Consider the following 25,954-nt stretch of genomic DNA (forward strand, 5'->3'; position numbering starts at 1 on the left):
TATCTCCTCCAGTCCTGTGACTTTTAGTGCTGCGTCTACCCCAGCCACTCCCAGATTCACATTTCCTGGACCTGTGTGTGCCCCTGCCCCCTTGGCCATGTCCCCACTGGGGCGTCTGTCAGCCTTCCAGCCGGGAGCACCTGTCCCACCTGCACCCTCGCCCCGCAGGCCTGGCTTGCCGCTGACTGGACCTCTGGGGCCCCACACTTACCCTTCAGTGCGTCCCACACACAGCGACGCCAGGGACAGTCCTCTGTTTGGCCCTGTGGGGATCCCTACCCACCCAGGACAAAAGCCCAAGTCCTGATCGTAGCCCGTGACACACACCTTTGCTCCCCATGGGTGACCAGATGCTCCCAGACTCACCAGCGCCCCCCCACCCCGCCCAGAGCCTGCTGCTCTCCTGAGTCATGGCTCTCCCTTCCTCTTGACCTCCCTTTGGACAGTTCCAGCCAGCCCCAGGCTTCCCTCCTCCCCAGCAGACACTGGGGCTGCGGGGGCGCTGTGCTGACCTCCCATGTAATCCGCATTCTAGTGAGAATATCCAAACCGTTGGGGCACGGAGCCCGTTCTCTGCTGAGTCCCCTAGAACAGGGCACATGGTCCGTGTTTGTTGAATGAGGGCAAGAAGGCATCGCAGAAGGCTGTCCACCCCAGATCGTGAAATTGAAAAGGCCGCCTCTCCAGAGGAGCCCTATCCCCAAGATAGTCCCTTACGCATGGCTATCTTGTCACTTGCAATGTCCTTTGAAAGTTTTCCATGCTCCCTAGATGTGGGATTGAGCTCAGAGAGGTTGAGAGACTTGCCAGAGGTCACACAGCTGCATAGGAGTCTTCATCAGTGGGAGGTGGGTGACCTCTGTGGTAGCCACACCTGGGATTCGAACCCCCCACGCCCCCTCCACATTGTTCAGCTTGTTTCCTCCCCTGGAGTTGGAAGTCGGGGAGCACGATAACGGGGAAACTGAGGAAGCCAGAGACCTGAGTGGATTTATGGAGACCTCGGCAGTGGAGCACTAGGGTCAGAGTCTGAGAGGCCAGCCCCCGGCCCCAAGGGAGGACAGGGACTGGCCCAGGGTCACATGGTGAGACAGAGGCCAAGCTGGGACCAGAACCCAGGCTCCCTGTGTCCCAGGCCTGGCTCTCAGCACCAAGCAGGCCCGTCCCCAGACAGAGACTCCCGTTCCCTCTCTCTGTAGTTTGGAAACAGAAGGATTTGGAGTGGAATGGGCAGCAATGCAACCCAGCCAGATGGTCCAGTGGAAGAGTGACACACCGGCTGGCGGGGGTGGGGGGAGTGTGGAGCGGGAGGACCCACAGCCTCAGAGGGGCTCCCCAGGCAGGACTCCGTGCACATGCGCCCTTGGGCTCAGGCGCCACCTAGCTTGGGGAGGGTCACAGGGTGGTGAGTGAATGATAGGAGCCAGGAGGCCAGGAAGGCACTCAGGGCGCAGAGCAGGTGCATCTGGGGGAGGGAGGAGGGGGAAGGGGCAACTGCTGCGGTTCTGGTGTCACCGCTTGCCACTGGAGGCCCTCTGTGCCAGGTGCTGGGGATAGAAGTATCGTTCGAAGGGCAGGGGCAGAGTGGGAGGCAAATGACCAAGGAGGACACTGGTGAGATGAGAAGTCTTTTGGTGGGCAAGGAGCTACTCCAGATGAGTCGTCAGAGACAGAAGGCACTAGCCACTCGAGATCATTCCAGGTGCAGGGAAGACGTGCAAAAGCCCTGAGGCAGGAGCCAGCTGGGTGAGCTTGGGACCAGCAAGGAGTCCAGTGTGGCCGTTGTGTGCCAAGTAAGGGGCAGGTTGGAGGTGAGGTCAGACGGTTAGGTAGATTGGCCTCCCTCCATTGCCTCTTGGGAGCGCCTCCTGTGAGCCACTCACGTGCCTAGGTGCACTAGGAGGACGGCCTTCTGGGGCCAGGACAGAGAGCAGGTGGGCTGAGGCCAGGAGGGCTCATGGGATGTTTTGGGGAAATAAGGTGGCTACTGAGCTGGACCACCAGGAGGGATCAAGGTCACAGTGTGCCACAGGAGGAGGCGTGGGGCCATGGGTATGGGAGTCCCGGGAGAAGAGTGCTGGGATCCCACTCGCCTGTAGGTCCCTAGAGGGGCCAGAGGGTATGTCCTGCCCCATCATTTCACACTGAGGACCCTGGACATCCCACAGGACCCTCATGTTCATAGCCATCCTCGGCCCCCTCTGGCCCAAGACCCGGGCGCTGCCCCATTCCCCTCTACCCAGCCCACCAGGCAGGCCTTGGCTTACTTTAGGTGACTTGGAATAAGCCCATTTCAGGCTCTGGTCTTGTTTTTCTCATCCGTAAAAGGGGCATTTCAGGAATATTCCCAAATCTTGTGCTTCTGAATTGCAGAGTCAACTTGAACCTGGAGGTCTGGCCCCAACACTAAGACCATTGCCAAAGGCATAACACCTCCACACAGGGCTGGCCTCACTGCTCCCCAGCCACGTACAGCTGTGACTGCTTATCACATGGGCATCCAGAGCTGCGTCCAGGCTCCCAAACCCTGGGTGAGGCCCTAGGCTAGCCCTGGGCCAGGGCCCAGAAAGGCCCTGCCCCAGGGGGGTACGCGTCTGGTATGGAGACCTAAACCAAACAACTCCACTGGGTCTCCATAGAGGGCTGCCTGGAGGAGGCGATCTTTTAAGGATGAGGGCACAGGCACTGGGTCTGGGGAGAATCTGAGTCTTCGTGGAGGGGTCAGAGCCAGGCTTCAGGGTCTGGGGTAGCAGCATGAAGGGAGGGGCTCCAGGGTGCCAGGGCTAGACCCCCTCTCCTTCCCCACAAGCCTTCCTGGCCTGCTCCCTCCCCCACGACCAGGACAACTCAGCAGCCTCCCCAGAGATGTCTTCTTGGGGATGAAACTCCCAGACAGACCTTTTAGAGAAGCTGAAACATTCACTATAAATAATTAATGCTAGATTTTTTAAATTAAATTTTAATACATTCTTATTAATTTTAGACAAACTCCCTGGCAGGTCATTCACTGTGAGTGATTGAGACAACCAAAGACATAGGAGGGGTGCCCCTAGCCTTTGCGGCTGGGGGGGTGGGGAAGGCCTCTCTCTCTGAGGGCTGGGTTCCAGGCCCTGCTGGGCTGGGTTGGGCTTTGGCCTTTGCTTTCCTTATCCGTGAAATGGGAATGATGGCTTCTCCGCTGAGCTGACCAGAGGAGCCACCATTTTGGGGGCGGGGGGTGTCGGGGAGGTAGTGCCAGTATTTATCCTTGCCCCTCCGCGGAGGGGGAACTCCCAGGACCGAGTGGGGGTTTCCTTTCTCAACCATTAGCCCCCAGAGGGCACGGCTCACCTCATTGGCTGTCCGCTCCCACCGCAAGCACTTAGCCCAGAGCTAATGCCTGTGCACGAAAGCGCCGTGGGATGGAGGAACACTTGGGCTTTTGGGGTTGGGTATGAACCTGGCTGGGGCTGACCCCGAGGAAGCACGGCTCCTCCCACCCGGCGCGGGCCCTGTGGAGGCCAGGCCTGCTGGGTGCTGGGGGTGCCCCAGTGAAGGGACAGAGCTTCTGCCTGTAACTCACAGCCAGAGAGGACAGGCAGGAAAAGACACGCCACAGTGGTGTAGGATCTAGGCATGCCCTGTCCGTGCTTATTGAGCGCCTGCTGTATGCTGGGATCTAATGTGCGGAGCCCGGAGATGGGGACCTGGGAAAGGTGGGCTGGGACGGATGCGGGGGCTTTCGGGGGAGGCACTGGCTCGGCGGCCAATTCTCCGTCTTTAGGGGAGAAGGGTTTTTAGAGGGGTCTGGGCTCGGGGTCTCCGACAACTTTTAGAGTCAGTGTCGTGTCTGGCGACCAATCCGGGCCCCCGGCGGATCCTTTCTTCTAAAATCCGCCCCCTCCCCTACCCAGCCCCTCCACTGCCCGCTGGTGCTGAAGGGCAGCAGAGCGCTTCGTCCGCCTCCCCCTGCCCCCAACCCCGGCTCGCAGGTGAGGGTACAGGCCAGCGGAGTCCCGGGAGGGCCTGCCCGAGCACCCGGGGAGTTGGCGGCCGAGCCCGGCGGAGGCCCCCGGGCCGGGCCTCCTAGCTCGGCGCTGTTGGCCGGGCTGCGCCCTCGCCCGGCGGGGCGGTGGGGGAGGCGGCGTGGGGCCCGGACCGGAGCGGAGCGCGCTCCCGGCGGACGCGGCGGCGGCGCCCGGAGCGAGGGGCCGGGATGGGCAGTCATCAGTCTTCCCAGGTGTGTCGCGTGGTCCCTGGGCTCAGACCCCTGTCCCCCCTTAGTGCCAGTCGTGGCACGGAAAGACGGGGGGAAAGCTCCCGGGAGCGGCCTCTCCCGGGCGATGGAGAGCCCGCCCCGCGCCCCCCGCTCCGCGCAGGAAGTGCGATCCCGCCCGGGCCGCTTGCGGTCCCCATCGGTCGCCGGCGCCCGCAGGGTTAACCGCAGCGGGTGGGTCTCCCCGCCCGGCGCGCGGAGGGGCTGCCCGGCTGTGCGGGGCTGGGCAGGGAGGGTCTCCTAGCCGCGCGCGGGCGGGTCTGCGCAAGCCCGGCAGGGAGCCCCGCCGGCGAGCCGGGCGCGCAAGGGTTAATCCCTCGGGCCCGGGAGGGGCGAGCCAGGCCCAGAACCCCAGAATCTGAGGGCAGCGGGGTCTCTGACTGAGCAGTCCGAGGTCCCAAATGCCATCACCCTCGGATCGTGTTGAGTGTCGGGTTCTGCAATCCCGTATGGTTCCCAATTCCCGGATTCGAACATTCTCAGACTAGGAGATTCTGCGATTCCGGGCTCGGCTTCCTCCGGGAGGGAGCGCGGGGTTGGAAGGGTTAACGGGCGGGCCGGGGGGGGGCGGGCGGGGAGGGCGGTGTGCGGGGAGCGGCGGGGGCCGCGGCCGCCGGAGAGTTAACGGGGCCGGCCCGGGTCCCCCTTCTTCGGGCGAGACCGGGATCGCCCCGGGCCGTGCCATCCCGAGTCCCCGGGCCGGCCCCCTCTTCCCCCCGGGGGGCGTAACTCGGTGCCGGGGAGCTCGGCGGCCCCGGCGGGCTCACCTGTTACTCGGCCGCGGCCCGGCGCACCCCTGAGTCCCGGGGACCGCGGCCCGGGTCGGGGGCGGAGAGGGCAGGGGTTGGGGGCGCGCGGGCCGGGCTTGCCGCTGACCCAGCCGCGCGGGGCGCCCTGCCGCCGCACCCGCCCGTGCCCGCTGTGCCCGGCTCCGCCCGGCGCGGCCGCGGAGCGCACGCCTCCTGCCTGCTGACCCTCTCGTTTGGTTTCTCGCAGGCCTCTGCCGCAGACATGGAGAAACTCAGGTGAGTGCAGCGTCTCCCGGGCCGCGCGGCTCGCGAGGTCGGGTCGCAGTGGGGGCGCTTGGGAGTGGGGGGGGGGTGCGGAGGGCGCCGCCCGGGCGCAGCCACGGGGCCCGGGCCGCTTCGGCGGGGCTGGCGCGGGCCGGTGTACAGCCGTGGGGTGCGTGTGTGCGCGCTGCGAGACAATGGGGAGCCCCGCGCGCGCGGGGGCTCCTCGGCCCGGGCCCGGGGCGGCCGCGGCGGGGGGAGGGGGTGCACCGCGACGGCCTGCACGGCCCCCCCCACCCCCGCCCCAGTGCGCCGCCCGGGACTCTCGGCTGTCCCCTCCCCGGGACCCTCCGGGCTTCTGCGCCCGCTCTTCGCGCCGGGTCCCCGCGCCGGCTTGGGGTCCCCTCCCCCCCACTCCCAGCTGACAGTTGCCTGGTTCTGAGCTTTTAAGTTTCCGCCTCGTGGGGGCGGGGGTGGGGGATGGAGTCCTCGCGGCTGGCCAGCCGTGGCAGGCGCGTCTTGGAGCCATTTTGGGGGAATCCCGCGAGTCCGGGAGTGTCCCCTGAGGCCTCCCTCGGGGTGCTAAACTTTGAGCCATCGTGGGCTGCCCCGGGCTCCCTTCTCACCCGGCCGGGGATCAGCCGATGTGAATATTCACGACTTCCTCATCGACTTCCCTTGGCCACCCTGACCCCCACTTTGGGAACACCCCTCCTGTGTTTTCCTTCCGGAGTCTGAGCCGAGGTGTTGTGTGGGCAGCAGGCCCAGCTCTGACTGCTAGGTTTTGGCACCATCCCCCAAAGTCTGGAGGGTCTCTTGACGCCCCCCCCCCCTCCAGCTGCCCCTCCTCCCAAGGCCAGAATCAGCATCCAAGGGGAAAGCTGCTTGGTAGCCAGGACGCATATCCCCTGCGGGTCTGGGACCTAGCAGAGCCCAGGCTTGTTCCAGAACATGCCCCAGGGTCTCAGGGAAAGAGACCCAGCTGACCCTAAGTGCTGTGGGTGAGTTGGGAATGTCCAGGTGAGAGCCTGGGGCAGGTGGGCTCACAGAAGCCAGAGTCGGGCTGTTCAGAGCAGGGCCATCTCCTGGCCACTGAGCTGGAGTGCAGGACTCTTTTGGTACCACTGGGCAAGGACATACTTGTCCCTGGCTAGGAGGAGGGAGCCTGGTCTCTTAGGTCAATTGGAGCTCAGACCCAAACTCTGATGCTCAGTCTGGCCCACCTGAGCACGGCCAAGGTCCAGGTGGGGCAGGTGAGGCCCAAAGAGATGATGAGCTTAGGCCTCTGACCTCAGGCCAGGGTCCTCTCTGGACCTTGGCTGTCATCTCACCCGTCTCCCGACCTGGGATGGGTCCCTAGGAAGAGGGGACACTGCTTAACTCAGCTGGGACTTGAAAGGTAGCATTCATGGGGCACCCCAAGACCAGCTTGGAGGAGGGGTATCCCTTCTGTGGTTCTCTGTGTCTTTCTCTTGCTCTCCATGTCCACCCACCCCTGTGTTCTGGGCCGTGGGGACAGAGAGCATGCAGGTGGGCAGGTGAGTGAGGGGGGAAGGGAGCCATCTGGGTAGACACACTCCCTAAGATGCTAAGGGCATCAGGGGCTGAGGGCTTCCCTGGGCCGAGTCCCAAAGGCGAGTGGCAGTAGCCTGGGCTTCTGGGCTGTTCTGGGCCACTTGGGCTTTCACCTGAGGCAGGATTTTGGAGCTGGTGGGGGTGGGGACCCCACCTGGGGGTGGGGATCAGGACACAGCACAGCATCCCAGAACAGGGGGGGTCCTGACCTCCTCTCCTTCCACCCCCATGAGTGTCCTCAGAGCTGCCTTAAGGGCCTTTCCAGACCCTTCCTTACCAGCCAGTGCAGGGACTGCCCCTGCAGGGTTCCATTCTGCATTTAGTGCTGTTGGTGGGGGGTGGGGCAGGGGTCCAGGACCAAGAGGCCTCAAACGAGGTAGGGGAAGGTCATGGGGCTTGGGCACCCACAGAGCCAGTCTCTGGCCTCAGTTTTCTCATCTGTGAAGCGCATGTCCTAATCATCCCGTGCCCCGCAGGGCTCTTGGGAGAACGAGGTGCCTCACCTGAGACCTGGCCCATAGCAGGGGCCCAGGTGGGGGATCACTGTGGGGCGTCTGAACCATACTTCGGTGGGTTCCCTAAGCTGGAGAAGGTGCGTTTGTGGTCAAAATGAAGGGGTCTTGGGGTGTCCTGGACCCCACCTCCTACTCCCAGAGTGCAATTCTGCACTTTGCAGGCTGGGCCTGGGGATCTGAACTGAGCTCCCGGCAGGTCCTCCCCTCCCCCCAGCCTACAACATCCCACCCCCACTGTGGAGCCTGGAGCCAAGTCTAGCTGGAGGAAGGGTGCAGGAAAGGTGATGAGTGGACAAAAGGAACCCAGGGCTCCCTTCGTAGGTTTCCCCTGCCCCAGCCCCTCCGCGGACTCCCTCTGCTCACCCCCCACCCCATACTGAAGCCCCCCTTCCCTGTCCCAAATAAGCTGCCAAGCCTTTCTGCCTCGGCCTGTGCTGTTCCCCTGCCCAGAACGCCTTTCCACCTGCCTTCTTGTCTACAGGGTAAACTTTTTTCTCCCTGTCACCTATTCTCTGTTGCTTTGGGGACTCTCTTGTCCCTCACCCTTGAGTGGAATCATTCCCTTTCTGCGTACTGAGTCCTGCATTGGGCACTGAGACCGCATAAGACCCAGGCCAATCCTCCAGAGCAGGTGGGGACACAGGCCCATCAACAACAGATCTTCCCAGGGATCCCAGGCCAGGGACAGTGGCTTGGGATATCAGGGAGGGCTTCCTGGAAGCAGGGGTATTTGAGCCAAGGCTTGAAGAATAAATAGGAGTTAGCAAAGAGGATGAGAGAACTCCCAAGAGGCACAAAGTGCATAGGAGGCCCTAGGACACAGGGATGCATTCCAGGGGAAGCAGGGGAGGGGGTGGGGAGCCCCCTCTGGCGTGTGCCCTGAAGGGGAGCCCCTTGTAGCAGAGGTCTGCCCCCTCAAGTCTTCCATCCCCCGTGCCCAGCAGGGGCTCACCCACGGTCATGCTCCCCCAGGTCTGGCCACCTCTGACCTGGGGTCCCGTGTCCCCTTGCCTTGCTCCCTCAGCCCTCCTGCCTCTGCCTGCGACACTTGTATTTGTGGCTGTTGGCGAGGCCGGGGCCGCTGTCTGTTTGCAGGGTAGGGAGGTCAATCCTCAAACCAGTCCTCTCCTCCACTCTCCCCTGCACAGGGTCCCCTCTGCCTTCGCTCCTGTGCTCCTGCCGTGGCCACTTTGTCTGCCGCAGGCCTTTGGGCCGGCCCCGTCCCCTCTGTGATGTAGGAAAGTGGGTCAGCCGCCGCAGGGACGGAGCAGGTGCCCCGGAAACCAGAACTCTTCCCGCTATGCGGCCCCCCCTCCCTCTCCCCCAACCAGGATTTTTCAAAGTTGTGAACTGTGACCAGCATACAGAAAAGGGAATAGATATCTATGCCGTCTAGAGATCAAGTTTAGAACGGCAGGCGCCCCGGTCAAGAAGATGAATACCGCTGGCCCTCTAGGGGCACCCAACACCCCTCCCCTGTCCCGGCTCCCTCCAGCTCCCCAGAGGCCTGGGGGGGGGCAGGTGGCTGGCCTTTGTGACAATCCATTCTTTGTTTTCTGCATCCTTCTGCCACCTGAGAGCGTCTCTGACTCTCTAACGGACAGAGCCCCTTTTCTTGCCTGGTCTAGAACCTCCTGTCCACGGAGTCTTGCAGCCTGTGCGCCAAAGGCTGGCCTTTTCTCGCCAGAACAGTGTGTTTGCGTGCTGGCGGCGGGGCGGGGTGGCCCGCAGCTGGTGTGAGTGCTGTCCCTTTCTTCTCTGCTGGAGCAGTGGGGTTGGCTTCCTGCCTGGACCCCTGGGGACCGAGCTGTAGGATGGTCCTGCCCAGGTGCTCTGGGGGCCCATGTCTGCATGGTTCAGGGTCCGCCCCACCCCAGGGCAGAGCTGTAGGGTCAGGAAGAAGGGGTGGGCCACGCTCCTAGTGCAGCCCAGGGCCGTTGGGAAGTCCATGACCTCCCAGCACTTGGCATCTTGGCATCACCTTTGGGGGCGAGGTGGGGGGGACACGGTGCTGTTTCTTGGGATGGGGGGACGCTAACTGCACTCCCCTGGATTGGTGCTCACTGGGGGTTCCCCTTCTGTAAGTTCTGTGCGTGTTTTCCCACCAGGCTCTCTGACCAGCTTGTGGGGCTTCTTGGGCCAGGTCCTTGTGCCACTCACCTCCCAGCGGCCACTAGCTTCCCTCCCTTGAAACGGTCCTGTGATGAACAAAGTTCTTAACTTTTTAATTCGGTTGAACGTTTTCCACTTGTCCTTTCGGAGTAAAGCTTTTTGCCCAGGGACACCCCAATGTTCGCGTCGCTGCTCTTTGACGTACTGTGATGACTGATGTTTGCTGTGGTGGTGCCCCTGCCAACGGCCACTCTCCGTGCTGGGGGCGTTGTGGGGAAACACCAACCTGGTGTCCTGGACATAGACACAGACGACACGGCATGGCGGAAACGTCCAGTCCCACTGAGCTCCTCTGCCATGACTCTCCCCTCTAGCCGCCTGGCCTCCTTGCCATTCCTCAAGCACATTGGACAGGCTCCTGCCCCAGGGCCTTTGCCCAAGCTCTTCCTTTCAACCTGGAATGTTCTTCTCCGGATATCCATATGAGTCCTGCCTTCCCTCCTTCCACATGATTTTCAGATGTCAGGGGGACATCTGGTTTCCTGACTGCTCATTCCATTCATAATCTCAACCCCCTCCCTGCCCCCTCTCTGCCTCGATTTTCCCTGCCACCCCGATCTCCAGCTGACTAGTGATTTGCTTTATTTTTTTTTTATCTTATTACCTGTCTCCCCACTCCCCTGTCCAGAACACCAGTCCACTGCTGACCTCCAGTGTTTAGAACTGGCACATAGTAGGTGTTCAGTAAATGCTTCTGGATGAGGCCACACTGTGGCAAAACAGTGCAGAAGGAGGAGCCGGACAGCCGCTCCTCACTCTTCACAGTGCTCGAGAGGGAGCCTCTCCCTCGCTTGGGCCCCCTACCCGACTCCTTGGGCCCTCAGAGAGGAGTATTGTTTATTATTATGTTTTTATATCGTCCCCTGGGAGGCCCTCGGAGCTGCGAGAGCCTCTGGTGGAGGGATTTGGCCTCAACAGGAGGTGGGGGCCCTACTGAGACAAAGAGCAGGGACGGGGGCCTTCTGGACAGGGCAGGAGCCTGGGGCAGGTGGGAGCCGGGCACCTGGAGGCGGGTCTTAAAGGTGGGGCAGCTTCCTCACGTGGGGGCTGAGCTCTGACCTTCGGGAGGCGGAGGATTGTTGTGAAGGATCACAGAGCTGGAGGGCTCGGGGGAAACTGAGGCCAGAAAAGGACTCGTCTGGATCTCTGGGGCCAGGAAGGCCACAGCGTCCTCAAGCATCAGGACGGTGCCCGGTTGGAAGAGGCCTCTCTGTGTCTGGACCACATGGTGCAGCCCAGCCCCCTGGGGATGCCTGTGACACCCGGTCCCCTCAGACAAGCAGGCTTCCCACCCTCCCTTCCAATGTCCCCCTCCTCCAGGCCACAGCAGCACCCGCCCTGAAGCCCAGAATTGAGGACACACCTCTGACAGCTCCAGATCCCTGCTGGCCCCCCCAGAAGACCCAAACTCTTGCGTGGCATCCGGGCCGCTTTCAGTGCACGGCTGCTCCCCTCACTGGTCGCTCAGAGGTGGCCCGCCCTGCCTCCCTCCACAGGGACCTCTTTTCCCATCTGCGAGTCTCCAGTGCCTTGGCCCTCTGCGTTGTCACTGTTGATGTAATTGGCTCATCGATCGCAGGCTTGACAAGTATTTATTGAGCACCTACGGTTTGCTACAGGCTGTCATAGGCATGGAGGATATGGCAGTGACCAAAAACTTCCTCTCATTAGGGGAGACAGAAAACTTTTTGAAATAAATATCACGGTGACCAGTGCTGTGGAGACCAAAAATGTCCCCAGAACAGAAGGGCAGTGAGTGCGTTGGGGTTGAGGCAGCCCAGCCTGGGAGGCCCGCCACACACAGGGAGGCGATAGCTGGGTGCAGGCCTGAGCAGGGGACGGGCCACCACAGTCGTGGGGCGGGGGAGAGCTCCAGGCAGAGAAAACAGCAGGGGCAAGGTACAGAGGAAGGGGATGTCCTGCGAGAAATGGGGACAGCCCCGAGTAGCTGAGCAGGGTGATAAGGAGGCCAGGGAGGTGAGGGGGACCGGTGGAGGCTCCGGCTGAGTGGGGATGGCTGAGGGCTGGCAAGCAGAGCTATGGTGGGATCGGCTCTGTGTGGCGCGAGGGGGCACAGCCGGGAGGTCAGGATGGGGGCAGGGCAGGGACCAGGAGAGTCATGATGGCAGCTTGGACACCGCCGCCCCCCTGCCCTCCACCGGGCAGTGATCATGGATGGAGGTGGGCGAGAGTTCTGGTGTATTCGGGAGGAGAGCGGACAGGGTCTCCTGATGGGTGTGAGGGAAGGCGGGGCATCCAGGACAACTCCTGGGTGTTGGGCCAGAGCAAAGGATAGAGCCATTGTCACCTGCGATGGGGAGAGCAAGTCGGGGACACGTGGGCTGCTGTCTTACCCATGGGTTTGGGGTACCCCTGCTGCATACTTGCTCTGGGTAGGCCCCCTGTCCTGGAGGCCATCCGCATTCTCTGGGCAGGGTGAGCACGCAGTAGGTGCTCACTGAGGGTTGAAGGACTGGCTGCCAAGTCAAGAAGAGCTTTTCTGGGGACCAGCCACCTGCTGAGACCCATCTGACGCCTCCAGGATTGCCTTTGGGTTTTCTTGTTCCTTCCCTTCAGACTGCCTACTCTCTGCCTCTTATCTTCTCCTCCCACCGGGCAGGCCCAGTCCCTCCCTAAGTGGGGGCCCCAAGGCTGTCTGCCCCACTTCTAAACCTGACCCTAGTGGAGGAAGATTTATGTGCTAATTCTTACTATGGTGTGAATGACTACCTTGCTTTGACTTCCCCCTTTGGGTTTCCAGGCACTACAAAGAGACCCTCCACACTGACTATTCTTTCTTCTTCTGCCCTGCCCTTCCAAGTCGCCTACCCTCACAGCACCTCTGAGTCCCCACTCTGGAAAGCCTCCCTGATAAAGCATGTGATTAAGAAGGTAGACTCACCTGGGTTTGAATCCCGGCTCTGTCACTTACTGGCTATGGGGCCTTGGACAAATGTATGCACCTCTCTGATTCTCAGTTTCTGCCTCCATAGAGTGGGCATCATAAGAGCACCTACATTAGAAGGTTGTTTCCAAGATTTCATTGTTACCATGAATCTTGGCACGGGGTTAATGGTCTGCCTGTTAACTGCCTGCCCCCACCCGCTGGTGCTGGGGCTGGTGAGCCAGTCAGGGAGCCAACCCCAGGGCAACAGTGAAGACACCGTCTTGACGGAGTTGCTGATCTGATGTGGGGAAGACAAGATGGCTCTTGGATGAAGGTGGCAGGACGTGGGACCGGGTCTCCTGGGGTCCTCAGCCCCTCGTCCCACATCCCTCATGGCCAGCAGCGTGAGGGTGCTCTGCTGGGGTCCAGTGTCCTGGCAGGAGAGGGTGGGGACCAGGGCTGGGAGACCGTGGTGACGTCTGCAGGGGCCGCCCTGGGGTGGGGAGGCCATCCTGGGAGAGTAGCCTGTACTAGCCCAGTGCCCTTGAAAGATGTCCTTGCCCCTGGCCATGACTCCTCTGTCTGCCGATGGACAGCACCCCCAACCCAGGGAGGTGAGGATTCAGTGAGGACACACCAGTGGCACACAGTAGGTCTCGACATGCCAGTGGCGCACAGTAGGTCTTGACTCGCCCGTGGCACACAGTAGGTCTCGACACACCAGTAGCACACAGTAGGTCTCGCTAGGGGACTGAGTAACTGAATGAGGGTACTCTCAGGGAGCCGTTTCCTGGAGGAGGTCATGGTGGTCACAAGTGCCCACAAGTGGGTTTTGAATCTGAGGCCCAGAAAGGCGGCTCTTTCCGTCCTGGTGGTGAAAACCCACCATCATAGCTCCCCTTTTCCTCCAGATGGGGTTTGGCCTCCTGGGGAGTGTCTCTTGCCCTGGAGAGGTGTGTGGGGAGGGGGAGGGGTAGCTGAGGAGAGGAGAGGAGGGCGGGGCCAGCCAGGAGCCCAGAGTGGCAGGGCATGGAGGGAGCGCAGGGTTGGGGCCCTGCGGTGTTGGGGTCACCACTAAGCCTCCCACAGCTCTGATGACCTTCGTGATCCCCAGATTCCAAAAAACAGGCCCCCAATGCTCCAGTTACCACGTGCCCATGTCTGTCTGCAGTGGCGCGCCGGCCGGTGGAGAGGCAAATGAGTGAAGCCGTTGTGGGACCCTTGGTGGGCAGCCATGAACCCCATCACCAAAGTATTGAATGGTGGTGCCTTCTCAGCCGGGGGGCTCGAGGGCAGAATTTCAGGTGCTGGGAGGTTAATTTGGGAGCCCCTCATCACCTGTGGGCCAACCCCATGGTCATTCCATCCATCCGTCTCCCCGTGGGCACCCCGACTCTGGGTGGAGAGCAGGTCTGGCCTCGGGGCAGGGGAGGGGGCCGGGGCCAAGTGTGCATGGTTGCGCCTTCCAGGCCCCCCAGTCCAGAGGAGGAGACTCAAGAAAGAGCGGACGCACAGTGCCCAGCTGGGTGTTAGGAAAGAGGGGGTTGGGCAAGAGGTGCCCAAGGAGCCCTTACAAAGCCAGGGGTTCTGGGGGGGCTTCCTGAGGGCTCTGTGGCTTGCCCTCCCCCAGAGGCAGCCTCCTTGGGCTCCCCTTCCTGGCTCAGGCACAGGAGGGAGAGCCCCAAGCCACAGCCTGGTGCCCCAAGGGAAAGGACCAGACACTTGGCCTGCACTCAGCGCCTTTGGCCCGTGTCTCCCCTGCCAGCACTGAGTTGGCCCTTCCCCCCAGGCCAGGGATCTGGGATGCACCCTGGCCCCCCGCCAGGATGTTCTCGGACCTTCAAGAAGGAGAAGGCGGTGCTCTCAGGACGGGGAAGGCTCAGCCCTGCCACCGTGGGCTCCGTTGGTCCCAGCAGGCTGAGAATGAGGACAGGCAGCATCCCCACAGAGCAGTGAGGGAAAGGGGCAGTCCCTAGAGGGTCAAGAGAAGGCGGTTTTTGATGTGGGAGAATGTTCTGGAAGAAAGAGAGACGCTGGTGGCTGGGGAGCAAGGGGGGAGTCACTGAGCCGCACCCAGAGGGGGTCGAGGGCTGCCAGCCACGCCCGCGGGCGGTGCCGGGTGTCGGGGCAGATGTGGGTAGCTGGCTACACCTGGCCGGGGGCATCTGTGTGAGTTCCCTCGGGGCGGCTTCGCTTCCTCAGAGGGGCGGAGGGACGGGGAGGCTGAGCAGGGAGCAGAAGGTGTGAAGTCGCTTTCCAGGCGGGTGGGAGAGGGGACGAGCTGGGAACGGGAGACGATTCCAGGTCATTCCGTCAGATGAGCACGAAGCCAGTCCCAACAGGCAGCTGTGTGGTTTCCTGCTGTCCGTGGAGAGGCGGCCTTCACCAGGCTGGGGTTTGGTCCCAGTGCTCCCACGATGAAGGGAGAGGCAGGGAGCGGATGAGGAGCCGGGTGCACGGGGACCGGGTGCTGGAGGGAGGGGCGTCCTCAGCGCGAGCTGGGAAGAGAGCAGGGTGTCGGAAGTGGGATCGCTGCAGGCAGCCAGCGCTGGGGAAGGCCAGCGGAGCATCCCCGCGGGCGTGGGGGCTGGCGTGGGTGCCCCCCGCTCGTGGAGCGCCAGCCTCTGCCGCGTCACCCCCACCCCTGGTCATCATTGCAGCAAGAGTTTGCGTTGCCGCGTGCCAGCCACATGCTGGGAACCCACGTTGTCTGCCACTGATGGCCGCCTCTTTAGGGCCCAGAGTCCTCAGCCTTCTCCTGATGGGCCTTTCCTGAAAGGGCTGCTGGGAGCTCAGCTGAAATCAGGGCTGCCCAGAGGCCGTGGGCTCCTCCAGTGCCTGGCCGCCAGCCTCTGCCATGTGCCTGGTCCGGCACCAGGCTCTGGGACCCTGAGGAGGAGGCACAGACACAGCCCCTGTACCCAGACAGCACCCCCTGCATTGTAAGACCGGGACCAGGATAGTGAAGAGGGCATGTGACCCAGCGGGAGGTCTGGAAGGGCTTCCTGGACGAGGTGAACCCAAGAACCAACCAGCTGGGAAGGGGTGTGCTGAGCAGGAGGGGCAGCATGTGCAAAGGCTCGGGGTAACTTGCAGCCACTCTGTCCATGTGCCCAGGTCACCCTGCCATGTCCCAACCCTGGGCACCTCCTGGGTCTGTCCAGCCTCCAAGGGCTCATTAGGTCACAGGGACCCTAGCTCCTGGCACGTGGTTCTGCCTTGGCAGAGAGAGGGGGACCTGATAAGGTGAGGAGGGCTGAAGCGAGAGGGGGCAGTGGAACAGCCATGTCACGGGGGGCCGTGGGGAGGGCAGGGATGACGCTCCTGCTGGGTGACCTTAGCGGGCCAGGAGCGAGTAGGACCTGGGCAGGTGTGGAGTTCAAGGAGCTCCTACATCCTCTAGCTTGAGCTGGTGACCCTTCCTGGCTGTGGGCCCCTAGGTCAGCCCCGGGACAGTCCCCTGTCCTGGGGCACATGCATGGGCACACACACGTGCCACGCACATGCACGTGACCTTCCCCAGGACCTTTGCCAGCAGCTCAGTGATGGCGGTGACAGCCTGGTGTGGGGTCCCCATCTCCATGCCTCTGGCACTGCTGGTGCCCTTGCTACAGAGGGCAGCTGAGGGCTGTTGGGGGGCTCTGGGTGGGCATATCTGAGGCCCAGAGCCGTGCTGCTGGGGCCCCGAACTCCTTCCCTCTGGGGAGAAGCTCCAGGACCCAACAGGAAGCTGGATGGCGTGCCCTGTGGGGCTCCACGCCCACACGTCTGCCCCGGATAGTGCTTGGGTCACCTCCCATCTTGGGCTCCAGGCCCCGCCTCCATCAGGCTGACCAAAGGCAGCGCTCGCAGGCCCTCACAGGAGGGACGGTGGCGCCCCGTGAGCACGTGTGCCTGGGAGGTGGTTGGAAGAAAATCATGGAGCACAGCAGTTTGCATTAAAACCTATCATCTCAATGTCAGGGGAAGAGCAGTTGACCTGGCATTGAATCCATGTGACCTCAGAGGGACCTCACTCCTTGATTACCATGAACCTCAGTTTCCCCATCTATAAAATGGGTGCAGTGCACACCTCCCTGTTGGGGCAGTCTGAGACTAGACAAGCAGCTTTACACACGTGCCTGGGGCAGGTGGGCCCTCGGAAGGTTCTGGAGATGTTGGTTGGCCGTACACGCCCACCTGCCCCTCAGGAGAGATCCAGCCAGGGTGGGCTCCCCCGAGGAACAGAGAAAAGACTCTTTGGGGGCCGGCAGGAAAGTGGGGATCGCCGAACACGGGCAGAGGCTGGGACACACTGCAGAGCTCGGAGGCGGGAGAAGGGACACCAAGGTCCTGATGGGATTGTCTCTGGCTCCTCCTGGGAACCCCGGTTCCAGAGGGACATCCTTCGGGCTGCGCTGGGCGCTAGGGACAGCTGGCAAATAAGGAGAGCGAGTCCCCCGGGCAGGCCGGTGAGCAGGTGCTGCCCCTCTGGACTGAGACAGAGTGGGGAGGGCAGGCTGTGCCAGGGGCCTGGGGCTTGAGGGAGAGGAGGGGCAGGCCCGGAAAAAAGCTGGGGCGCATGTCCCTGGCCGCCCCTGTGGTGGGAAGGAAGGGGCTCCCGCCAGGCTGAGCGAGGGGGCGGCACGGGGAGGGGAGAGCCCCGCTGAGCCCCGGGGTTTTTGCTTGGGTTGGGCGCAGGATGGGGGGATTTTGACCAGAGGTGGCCCCTGGTGTGTGGCTGCATTTCCTGGCGTGCCATCTGGCTGCGGGGGGGCAGATCGGGATGCAGGGGGCATGGGGGGCTGTGGGGGTCCCTGTGCTCGAGACCTGTGAGCAGCGGCCGATCCCTGCCCTGGGGGCGGCTGCCCCAGCCCGCGTGTTGGGGGACCCTGGGTGTGGAGGAGTTAACCTGGAGCAGGAGGGAGTGCGTGCAATCCGGGCAGAGGGGACATGGGGACAAAGTCACCAAGATGAGAAGCTGCCTGCAGCACATGAGCAGTGACAAGCAGTTTAGGGCTGCTGGAGCGTGACTGCTGGGTGGGGCCCGAGCTCCGCGAGCCGGAAGACAGGCTGTCCTGGGAGGGGGGGTTGGGGGGCGCCGCCGGGACATTGGGGCCCTGAGGCTCCTTCAGCCAACGTGCCTTGCGCCTTCCGTTGGCCTCCGCCCACTGCGCGCCTCATCCCCAGAAAGACTTTGGCCCTCCCGGTGCACCTGATCCGGTAACCTTGTCAACCCCACAGAGCAGGGGAGGATTTTCTCCCCGAAGTCACTCTCCCCACACCCCAGGGCTCCCGGAAGTCACACGCCCTTCCTCCCCATGCCCAGCATGGCACCTGGTGCCATAGACATCAAGGGGAACAGAGAGGGCAAGCGGCCCAGGCCCGGGCCCCAGGAGGCCCGAGTGAAGGGCATTGGGAGGTAGTCACAGTCTGATGGGGACAGAGGAGGAAAGAGGGAACTTTCAGAGAGCAGGAACCAAGGAAGGCTTCCCAGAAGAGGTAACATTTGAACAGAGCCTCCCAAGAAAAAAGAGGCTCTGGGGACTGAGAGAAGCAAGGACCACTGCCTTGATGGTGGGTGTGGGTGTGGCCACATTTGTGGGATCAGCAGGAATGGAGAGGGCCGGGGGGCCTTTCCTGCAGGGAGAGGAGGAAGGGGGCCTGGAGTGTGGGGGCGGGCGCTCAGGTGTGGCTAGGTGTGGCTGTAAGCCCCTTCCCCCTCTCCCTCCACCCTGGACTAGTCAGGGGCAGCCACACTGGCCGCAGCCACCTGTATGATGGGGAGATGCGGTAGGAGAAGCGCCCAGCCCTCCCTCTGTCCCTTTCTCCGTCCCATCCCCTCGGACCCACAGCCCTCTGAGCTGGCCAGGCTGATCTCCCTATGAGCTCCCTGCGCAGGCAGACCTCCTGCCCCTCCCAGCTGCCCTGCTAGGGTCCAAGGTGCTTCCCAGGACCGTCTGGAGGCCCATACGGTCAGGTAGCCACTGTGCCCCACCTGAGGACACCCGTGTTCCGTGAGGGGAGCCCGGGGTCACTGAGGCCCCAGGAATGCAAGGCAGGCTGGCTTCTGCAGCCTGGGCCAGCCTCTGTCCATCTGTCCATCCAGTGGTCACCAGGCCCTTCAGCCAGCATGGGTGGGAAGGAGCCTTGCGTGCCCAGTGAGGGGGGACACTGTGACTGGTCCTCCCCGGGGCCGTGGCTCTGCCATGCCAGCCCCCACTGGGGCAGCCACTGGCCCTGGTGGCAGCAGGCATGGCCAGGAGAGCCCAGGGGGAGGCAGTTAATTCCCTCGTCTGCTGCCTCTCCGCTGCGACACTCAGGCGGGCTGTGGGCAGGGCAGCTTCTCCCTCCCTGCTCCTGTCCTCTGGCACAGACGCCCTGGGAGTGGGCAGCAGCCTCAGGAGAGGTCAGCAGACCTGGGTCTCCTCTCCTCCTCACCCCAGGCTGGCTGTGTGATCATGGAAGAGTTGCTTAGCCTCTCTGGGCTCCCATTTTCTCATCTCTAGGATGGTGGGGGGGGCACTCCCAGCCTCAGGCTGGGAATGAGCCTTTGTGTCAGAATAAGAGTGGGTTGTCAGCAAAAAAAAAAAAAAAATGCCGTGTGTGACCAGAAGCAGTGTCTGGGTGAAGTCACAGCCGTGCCCCCTACTCGCTGGGCCTCCAGGCAAGCCCTGCCTCTTCCCTGGGCCTCAGTTTCCCCACAGACCCCAGCCTCCCACTACTCTTCTGAAAACTCATGGGCCAGGAGCCCCCCTGCGAGGAAGCCCTTTGGAGGCAGGATTGGCTAAGGGCCGGGAGGGGGACTCCCACAGACTGGGCTGTGGTCAAAGCCCCCAGGACAGACTGGCAGCTTCCGGATGTTCCCACGGGCACAGGCCTGTTCTGCGCCTGCTCTGTTCACTCAGCAGTATTGGGGTCATTGGCCAAGGGTGGACACTGGGGCTAGAATTTCAAAGTCCTGTCCACCCGGAGACCCAGCCAGGGCCCTGCCCACGGCCCCTCCTCCACAGAGTGCTGGGGCCCCAGCTCAAGAGACCAGGGTCAAGGGCAGCCCATCTTACAGGTGGGGGCCTGGGGGGCTTCCGGAAGTGGCGACCAGTGAGCGGGACACAGCCCAGGGCTTAGAGCTTCCCCACTTCCCCCTTGACCTGTCAAGTCTTTTTTTTCGGAGGGGGAGTGCAAAATTTGATCCTTAGTAAGTAAATTTTTTTTCTGATTTCTCATCACTATAGGAAATGTGACAAATCTAGGGAAGTACGGAAGAGGATTTTCAAATTACTTAGAACCCCTCCCCCCAGCACCCAGGACAACGCTCACACTTGTCCCCTGCTTTACTCTTGGCAGGTGTCGTATACGGGTCTTTTGAGATGGGATAATAGTGCTCTCTCCACACCCGTGTCTCTCCGCGGTTTTCGGAAGCCTGATTTCCGGGGCTGCAGCCTCTCATGGGATCTCTGCTCCGGCTCCGGGCCGGCTAGGCCCCCAGAGCATCCCTGGAGAGACTGCGGGGGACTGTGGTGGGGGGGAGCACTCCGCAGTGGACTTGGTTGGGGTGCCGATCAGTGTCCTGGTGACCCTGCATGGTGGCACCAAAGCAGGGCAGGGCAGACCTGGGCCCCCTCCTACATCCGTCTGACCGATCCGGCTCCCCTGCAGCCCGCCCGCTGCCCAGCCCACACAGGCCACAGAGCTGGGTGAGCAGGGGTCTCAGGGAGGGTGTAGTGGGCTCTGCCCTTGACCCCTAACTTCTGCCAGGCCCTCGGCCCCCCAGGACACCCCTCCCCTGCGTGAGCCCATCACCGCCTCCCAGCACAGGTGGGGCCTGGTGTCAGGCTGTCCCTCCACGCTCCTTGTCTCCTGGGCTCTCCACCCGAAGGGTCCTGCCAGGTGGGACCCTGCCCCTTGACTCTTCTCCGAAGCTGAGACCACGAGGTAGGCCTGCCGGTGGTGGGACGCAGTGCCCCCGCTGGGCCCAGGCAGCCACGGCAGGGCAGTGCCACGGCTGGGCCCCCCACTTGGGTTCTGGCACCTGCGCTTTGACACCTCACTGAGGAGTTCTGCTGCCCGGTGGGGGGCGGGTTCCACGCCTCCCTCTCTCCGTGCCCATGGTGGGCCCGGGCGGCCCCCACCCCCTCTCTGAGCAGCTCTGTCCTCTTCGCCCACAGGCTGCGAAGCCCCTGGGTGCCCTCGTGCGTCGGGCAGCCCCGTGTCCTGCAGGGCCGACTGGCCAGGTCCTCGCCCTCGCTCTGGGACAGGTAACATGCCTGCTGTCTCCCCGGTTCCTTGGTGTCTCTGCGTCTGCCCCCAGACATCCCTCCCGTGTCTGCGTCAGCTCGCCCGAGACAGATGGGGAAGGGCCACGAGCGAGCTCATCCCCACCGCACCTTCCTGTGCCGTCCGTCTCCGACGCGAGGCCCACAAGGCCCCCACAACCCGCACCCCTGGCCCCGGCCGAGCACTCTGTCCTGGGGCTCAAGCCTCCCCCGAGTGTCCAGGGAGGGCTCCCGGGGGAAAGCGGGGTGAGAGGTGCTGCCCTGGTTTGAGGCCTGCACTCCTGAGCACATGGTTCTTCCCCGCGAGGTGGGAACACGGTTCCGGGGGCTTCTCATGGGCCAGGGAGGGGCTGGAAAACACCCCCTCCCCCACACGCACCCCATCAGGTTAGGTGCACGTCCTGATGAATTCACCAAGACACAGGGCAAAGCAAGGACCAGGCTGCAGGCAGAGAGCCTGGCAGGGGGCGTGGCTCTCACCTGACCGCCTGGCTCTGGCTGGTCTGGTCGCAAAGGACTCCCGCGCCCTCCCTGTGTTTCCATTAAGGGGCTGTTTCCAGATGTCATAGCCTCCTAAGCCAACTCCTCGCTCAGGGGGAAGCAGCCGCCCCAGTGCCCGAGCGATCCCCCCAGATTCCCAGGAGCCTCGAAGCCCCAGGTCCACACGGCACTTGCCTCTGGCATCCTAAGCTGGGGCAGTGCACAGACCACACAACTACCCTAGCAGCACGTGGGTGGGTGCCTGCACCCCTGCTTTACAGATCTGGAGACAGAGGCCGAGGTCAGGCAGGGCTCAGGTCGATGCTCAGGGAGGTGGGGGAGCGCTGGCGGCAGCAGGGACAGAACCCAGGCGACTGCGGACCCAACCCAGGACCAGCCTCGGACCTTCCTGGACCAGGCCAAGGAGGGGATGTGTCCAGAGCTTCTGCATAGCTGGTCACCGAGACTTGGTGACCGGCTGTGATGGGCAAAGGACGAGGAGGGGTCACCACAGCTTCTCGGAGGCTGGCTGGGGACTGAGGGTGGCTGTGCCCTTCTCAGGGGTGGGGACCACCGAGAGCAGGGAGGGGGCAGCACCGAGGCATGGAGTGTCAGGTGCCTGTAGGCTGTGGATGTCTGGATTGGGGGGCACCAGAGAGAGGCCTGTGCTGGAGATGGAGGCATGGGGTAGGGGGCTTCCTGTGTGGCGGGCAGGGAGGAAATGGAGCCTGAGATGTTCAGGGAGGAGCTGGGTGCGAACAGGGCCTTGACATCACCCAGGCAAAGCCGAGGGGTCTGCAGACTGGACGGAGCCCGATGGCAGAGATGGGGAGAGAGGGGCGGGCTCCAGCAGCGGTCCTGGGCATCTGCTGTGACTGAGGGCTCGGAGGTGTGTCTGGGGGCGACCAGGGGTGGGAGTCAGGGGCCCGGGACTCTATGGTCTCCGGCCTGGCCAGGGTGAGGCTTGGGGACGGGTGGGAGTACTGTGTGAGGGTCGGCGGGACAGAGCCACCCCAGGACGTCTGGAAGACCACTGGGTGCCATGAGGCCTGGACGCACCAGCTCGGTGAAGCGGTCATCTGGTGAGGGGGAGGCCTTGACCGGGTGCCCACCTACCAACCCTGTCGTGCGCTTGTCTCACCGCGGAAACTTCCCTCCAGATAGTGGGTTCCACCAGGTGGGGGCTGCGCTGGCCCTTCCCACGGCTGCTGGGGGCCGGGGACGGGGTGGGGCGGGGCCGGAGCGGAAGGAAAGCCGGTCCGGGATGGGTGGGACCTGTGGCCGGGTCACAGCAGGGCTGTGCAGTCCGCATGATGGCGGGTCCGTGCTGGGGCTGCAGGTGGGTCGCCATGGTTGGGGGGGAAGGTCACCGGCTGTGGGTGGCAGGGCGTGGCCACTCAGGTGGCCGCACGAGTGGATGGACGATGCTGTCCTCTCTTCCCAAGGGGCAGACCCCACCTGTACCTTGTGACAGAGGGCTGTGGATGGGCCCACAGCCCAGGGCAACTGTCTTCAGAGGCTTCTGCCCCACCCCCTCCCCCAACACTGTGCCTGCAGGGGTGGGGCTGGCTAACATGAGAGAGTCCCTCGGAAGCTAAGAAGCTTTCCACTGGGCAGAAAAGCTGGGGGCCGAGGACCATCTGGGATCTGTAGCTGAAGGGTGGGGCAGTCCAGCATGCTGCCTGGAGGAGGCAGCCAGACCCACGTGGGCAGCTGTGGGCACTGTGGTGCGGGGCTCTCCTGGATTAATGCTGTGCATCTCCCTTGCAGTCTGACCCCTGTGGCGACCTGCCCCACCCTTCTCTGAGGTTCTCAAAACACAGGCAACTTTTTATTTATTTAAAAGAATACAGACGTGGGCAGGAATCCGGGAATATGTGATGGAGATCAGCTGGGTGTGTGCCCGGGGTAACATGAGTGGCTTAGATGCTGGGCGGGAGGCTGAAGGAGACTGCCTGCTCGCTGGTCCCCTCCCTCGGGTTTGGCTATCGGAAGTCCTGAGAACACGGGCTCTTCTTGCTCAAGCTCCCACAACACCTCTGGGCAGAGTCAGAGTTCCCAAGCCCTGCCTCCCGCCGGTTTGCAGCGGGACACTTGTGGACTCCCCTCCACCCCCTGTTTGCTGGGCCCACAGCAAACGCACCAGAAATGACTATTCAAGACGGTATTGGCTCCAGATTGTCCCCTGGGGGTGCACACTTGTTCTGGCAAACAGTGGGCTGCTTGCCTTCCCGCCCCTCTGACCTGGGCACCTCTCTGGGCAGAACTGTTCTCAGAACCAGGGCTTTGTGTCCGCGGGGCAAGATGGGGCAGTACACTCTTCCCAGGGAGAAGCTGAGGCCTGAAACGATGCACAGCCTGGGGTCCCATGGCGTGGGGGCCAGCGGCAAGTCAGTGTACAGCAGCGGCCCCGCGCACCCGTGATGCCAGGCTGGAGTTCAGCTGTGGGCCGCACGGCCCTGGGGGGCTTCGTTGGCCCTGGAGCCCTGGGGCCGGGCTGGGGGGGCCTGAACAGAGCTGGAATCGCAGGGACAGTCATGCCTGACACCCAGCAGACACACTTGGTGCCAGGCACCCGCTGGCCAGCCTGGCCGAGTGCTCAGCCTGAAGGGGGGACGTGCATGAGTCCGTGTGTGTTTCAGAGTCTTTCCAGGCTTCGCTCCTGTGCGGCGTAGCTCCCCACTGCCCCGGGGCTACCATACGGCACGTGGCCACCAGCCTTGCCCCTCTTGCCTTTTGCCTGACTCTGGACTCCAGCGTAGGCTGTCAGTGGGCCATTAGCCTGTGTCTCTGTTTTCTGGGCTGGGGGCCCAGCATCCTGGCGTGCTAGAGGAACCCATCATCTGTGGAGAAAACGGAGCCTCAAGAGCTGCGGCTGGGGCTCTGGAAGGCTTCCTGGAGGAAGGGGGACGCGAGCAGACCAGGGCTGTGCAGAATTTCTGAAGCGGTGTGCAGCTAGTTGACCACTGCTGCGGAGGCTGCCTGGCCATGGGGCACACAGCCCCTCTCCCAGGCCCGGAGGTCACACAGCCAGTTTGGGGAGGACAAGACCGCTGGCCCTGAGCTTCCCCACCCGGCGCCGTGGAGGAGCCCAAGGATGGGGCCCCTGCAAGCTGTGCCCGCCAGAGCCGGCTTCGAGTCAGAGAGCCCGGGGGTCTGATGAGCGCTCTTCAGACCAGGGTCCTTTAAACCGCCCCCGAAGGCTTGCCAGGTTGGGGGACGAGGAGCAGGGAGGGCCCGGGGTCAGTTGCTCCTCCAGGGGGGCCACGCGGGCATTTACTTAGGGCAGGGCGCCGCTGGGCCTGACGGGCTCTCTGACCCCCGAGGGGCTGGGCGCCGCCGCGGGAGGGGAGTGTGGCGTGCGTGTGTGCGCGCGTGGTGCGCACTCGCGTGTGTTCGTGCGGCGGGGCGCCCCCGCGGCTGGCCCGCTGGGCCCGGTTTCCCGCGCTCAGCGCCGCGGCCCGGCCGGCCGCCGCGTGTCGTTGCAGCGCGCTGCAGGAGCAGAAGGGCGAGCTGCGCAAGCGGCTGTCCTACACCACGCACAAGCTCGAGAAGCTCGAGACCGAGTTCGACTCCACGCGCCACTACCTGGAGATCGAGCTGCGGCGCGCGCAGGAGGAGCTGGAGAAGGTCACCGAGAAGCTGCGCAGGTACGGGGGGCGGGGCCCGGCGGCGGGGGCGGGGCCCGGCGGCGGGGGGCGGGGCCCGGGGTTCGCCACCGCCCGGGGAACCCTGCTGGCTCCGCGCGAGGGGCCCGGTTCACCGCGGCCAAGCCCGGGGCTCGGCGAGGGCAGGCTCCTTTTCCGAAGTCGCACTTTGTGCCAAGAGCGGCTGGGCCGGGACTGGACTCCGGGTCTAGCTACCGCCGGACAGGCTCCTCCCAGACACCTCTCCCTCGCCTGTCTGCTCATTCCTCTCAGTTAATCTTGGGGGATGGGGGACAGCAGCACGACACGCGCGCAGCCACCTGCAGGCCCCTCCCCCCGCCGGCCCTCCGGGTCCCCACCCACTGGCCCCTGGGTCTCTGAGAGGAAAAACGATGTCCCCGGAGATGGACCAGGGGTCCGGGACCGTTCCCTTGAGCAGCGTGGCCGCAAGGGTTGGGCCAGATGTGCCGAAACCAAACTTTTCTAAAAACTTGGTTCTTCATGTTGAAGACATTTTCCTAAAAAATATTACACACTCTCCAGCCTTTAGGAAGATAACAAAGAGAATGCGGAGTTTGCCCTTGGCTCGGTTTATTCTCAACATTGATGGGGCCTATAGGCTGGGGCTGCCCCGGGGAAGGGTTTGCCAGGAGGGCTGTTTGTCCGTCCCTGAACATCCCCCTGCCTCATCTAGTCTCGAGGGAACCAAGTTTAGGCCGTTCAGTCAGACCTCCATTAAGGTCTCTCCTCGGCCACTTACTGCTCGAAGCCCCTCCCGCCTCAGTTTCCCCATTGGTAAGACTGGGCGGGGGGCCCACAATGACCCTCCACCCAGGCTGTCAAGAGGATGGACACCCTCCCAAATTCTCTTCCATCTTCTCACTACCTGCCGTGGTGGGAACACGGCCCCTGATCCCCACCCGGCACTTCGAGGCCGAGTAAGTAAATGTGAGTGAACTCGGTGAGCAAGGACCGGACAGAGCCGCTTGTGGGTACAGGCCTTCCCTTCTCATCCCAGGCGTCCTCGTCCCTGGCCCTGGAGAGCCCTGCGCGCTGTAGCTTTCTGCTGTGCGCAGAGGTGCAGGCACACCCGGTCGGGAGCGGGGGGCGGGCATAGGCAGCCGGTGCTCAGCCCTGCTCTGCCCAGAGGGCTGGGGG

At 63.3% G+C, this 25,954-nt stretch overlaps 1 protein-coding gene across 15 annotated transcripts in view; it reads left to right on the forward strand.

The window, feature by feature from the left end:
* BEGAIN (brain enriched guanylate kinase associated) overlaps positions 1-25,954 on the forward strand; it is a 45,735-nt gene that overhangs the window by 12,608 nt on the left and 7,173 nt on the right. For 3 of the 15 annotated variants that reach the window (XM_082737651.1, XM_082737659.1, XM_082737661.1), the window contains exons 2-4: positions 5,252-5,280; positions 20,562-20,651; positions 24,638-24,799. In XM_082737651.1, coding sequence (XP_082593777.1) covers positions 5,252-5,280; positions 20,562-20,651; positions 24,638-24,799 — 281 coding nt within the window. Of the gene's footprint in view, positions 1-3,524; positions 3,696-4,119; positions 4,220-4,398; positions 4,430-4,613; positions 4,791-5,251; positions 5,281-17,540; positions 17,971-20,561; positions 20,652-24,637; positions 24,800-25,954 lie in introns of those variants that run through there. The other 12 variants (XM_082737663.1, XM_082737664.1, XM_082737656.1 and 9 more) reach the window with 9 other exon arrangements.

The sequence above is a fragment of the Mustela nivalis genome, assembly GCF_964662115.1.
Source record: "Mustela nivalis genome assembly, chromosome: 6".
Classification (NCBI taxonomy): domain Eukaryota; kingdom Metazoa; phylum Chordata; class Mammalia; order Carnivora; family Mustelidae; genus Mustela; species Mustela nivalis.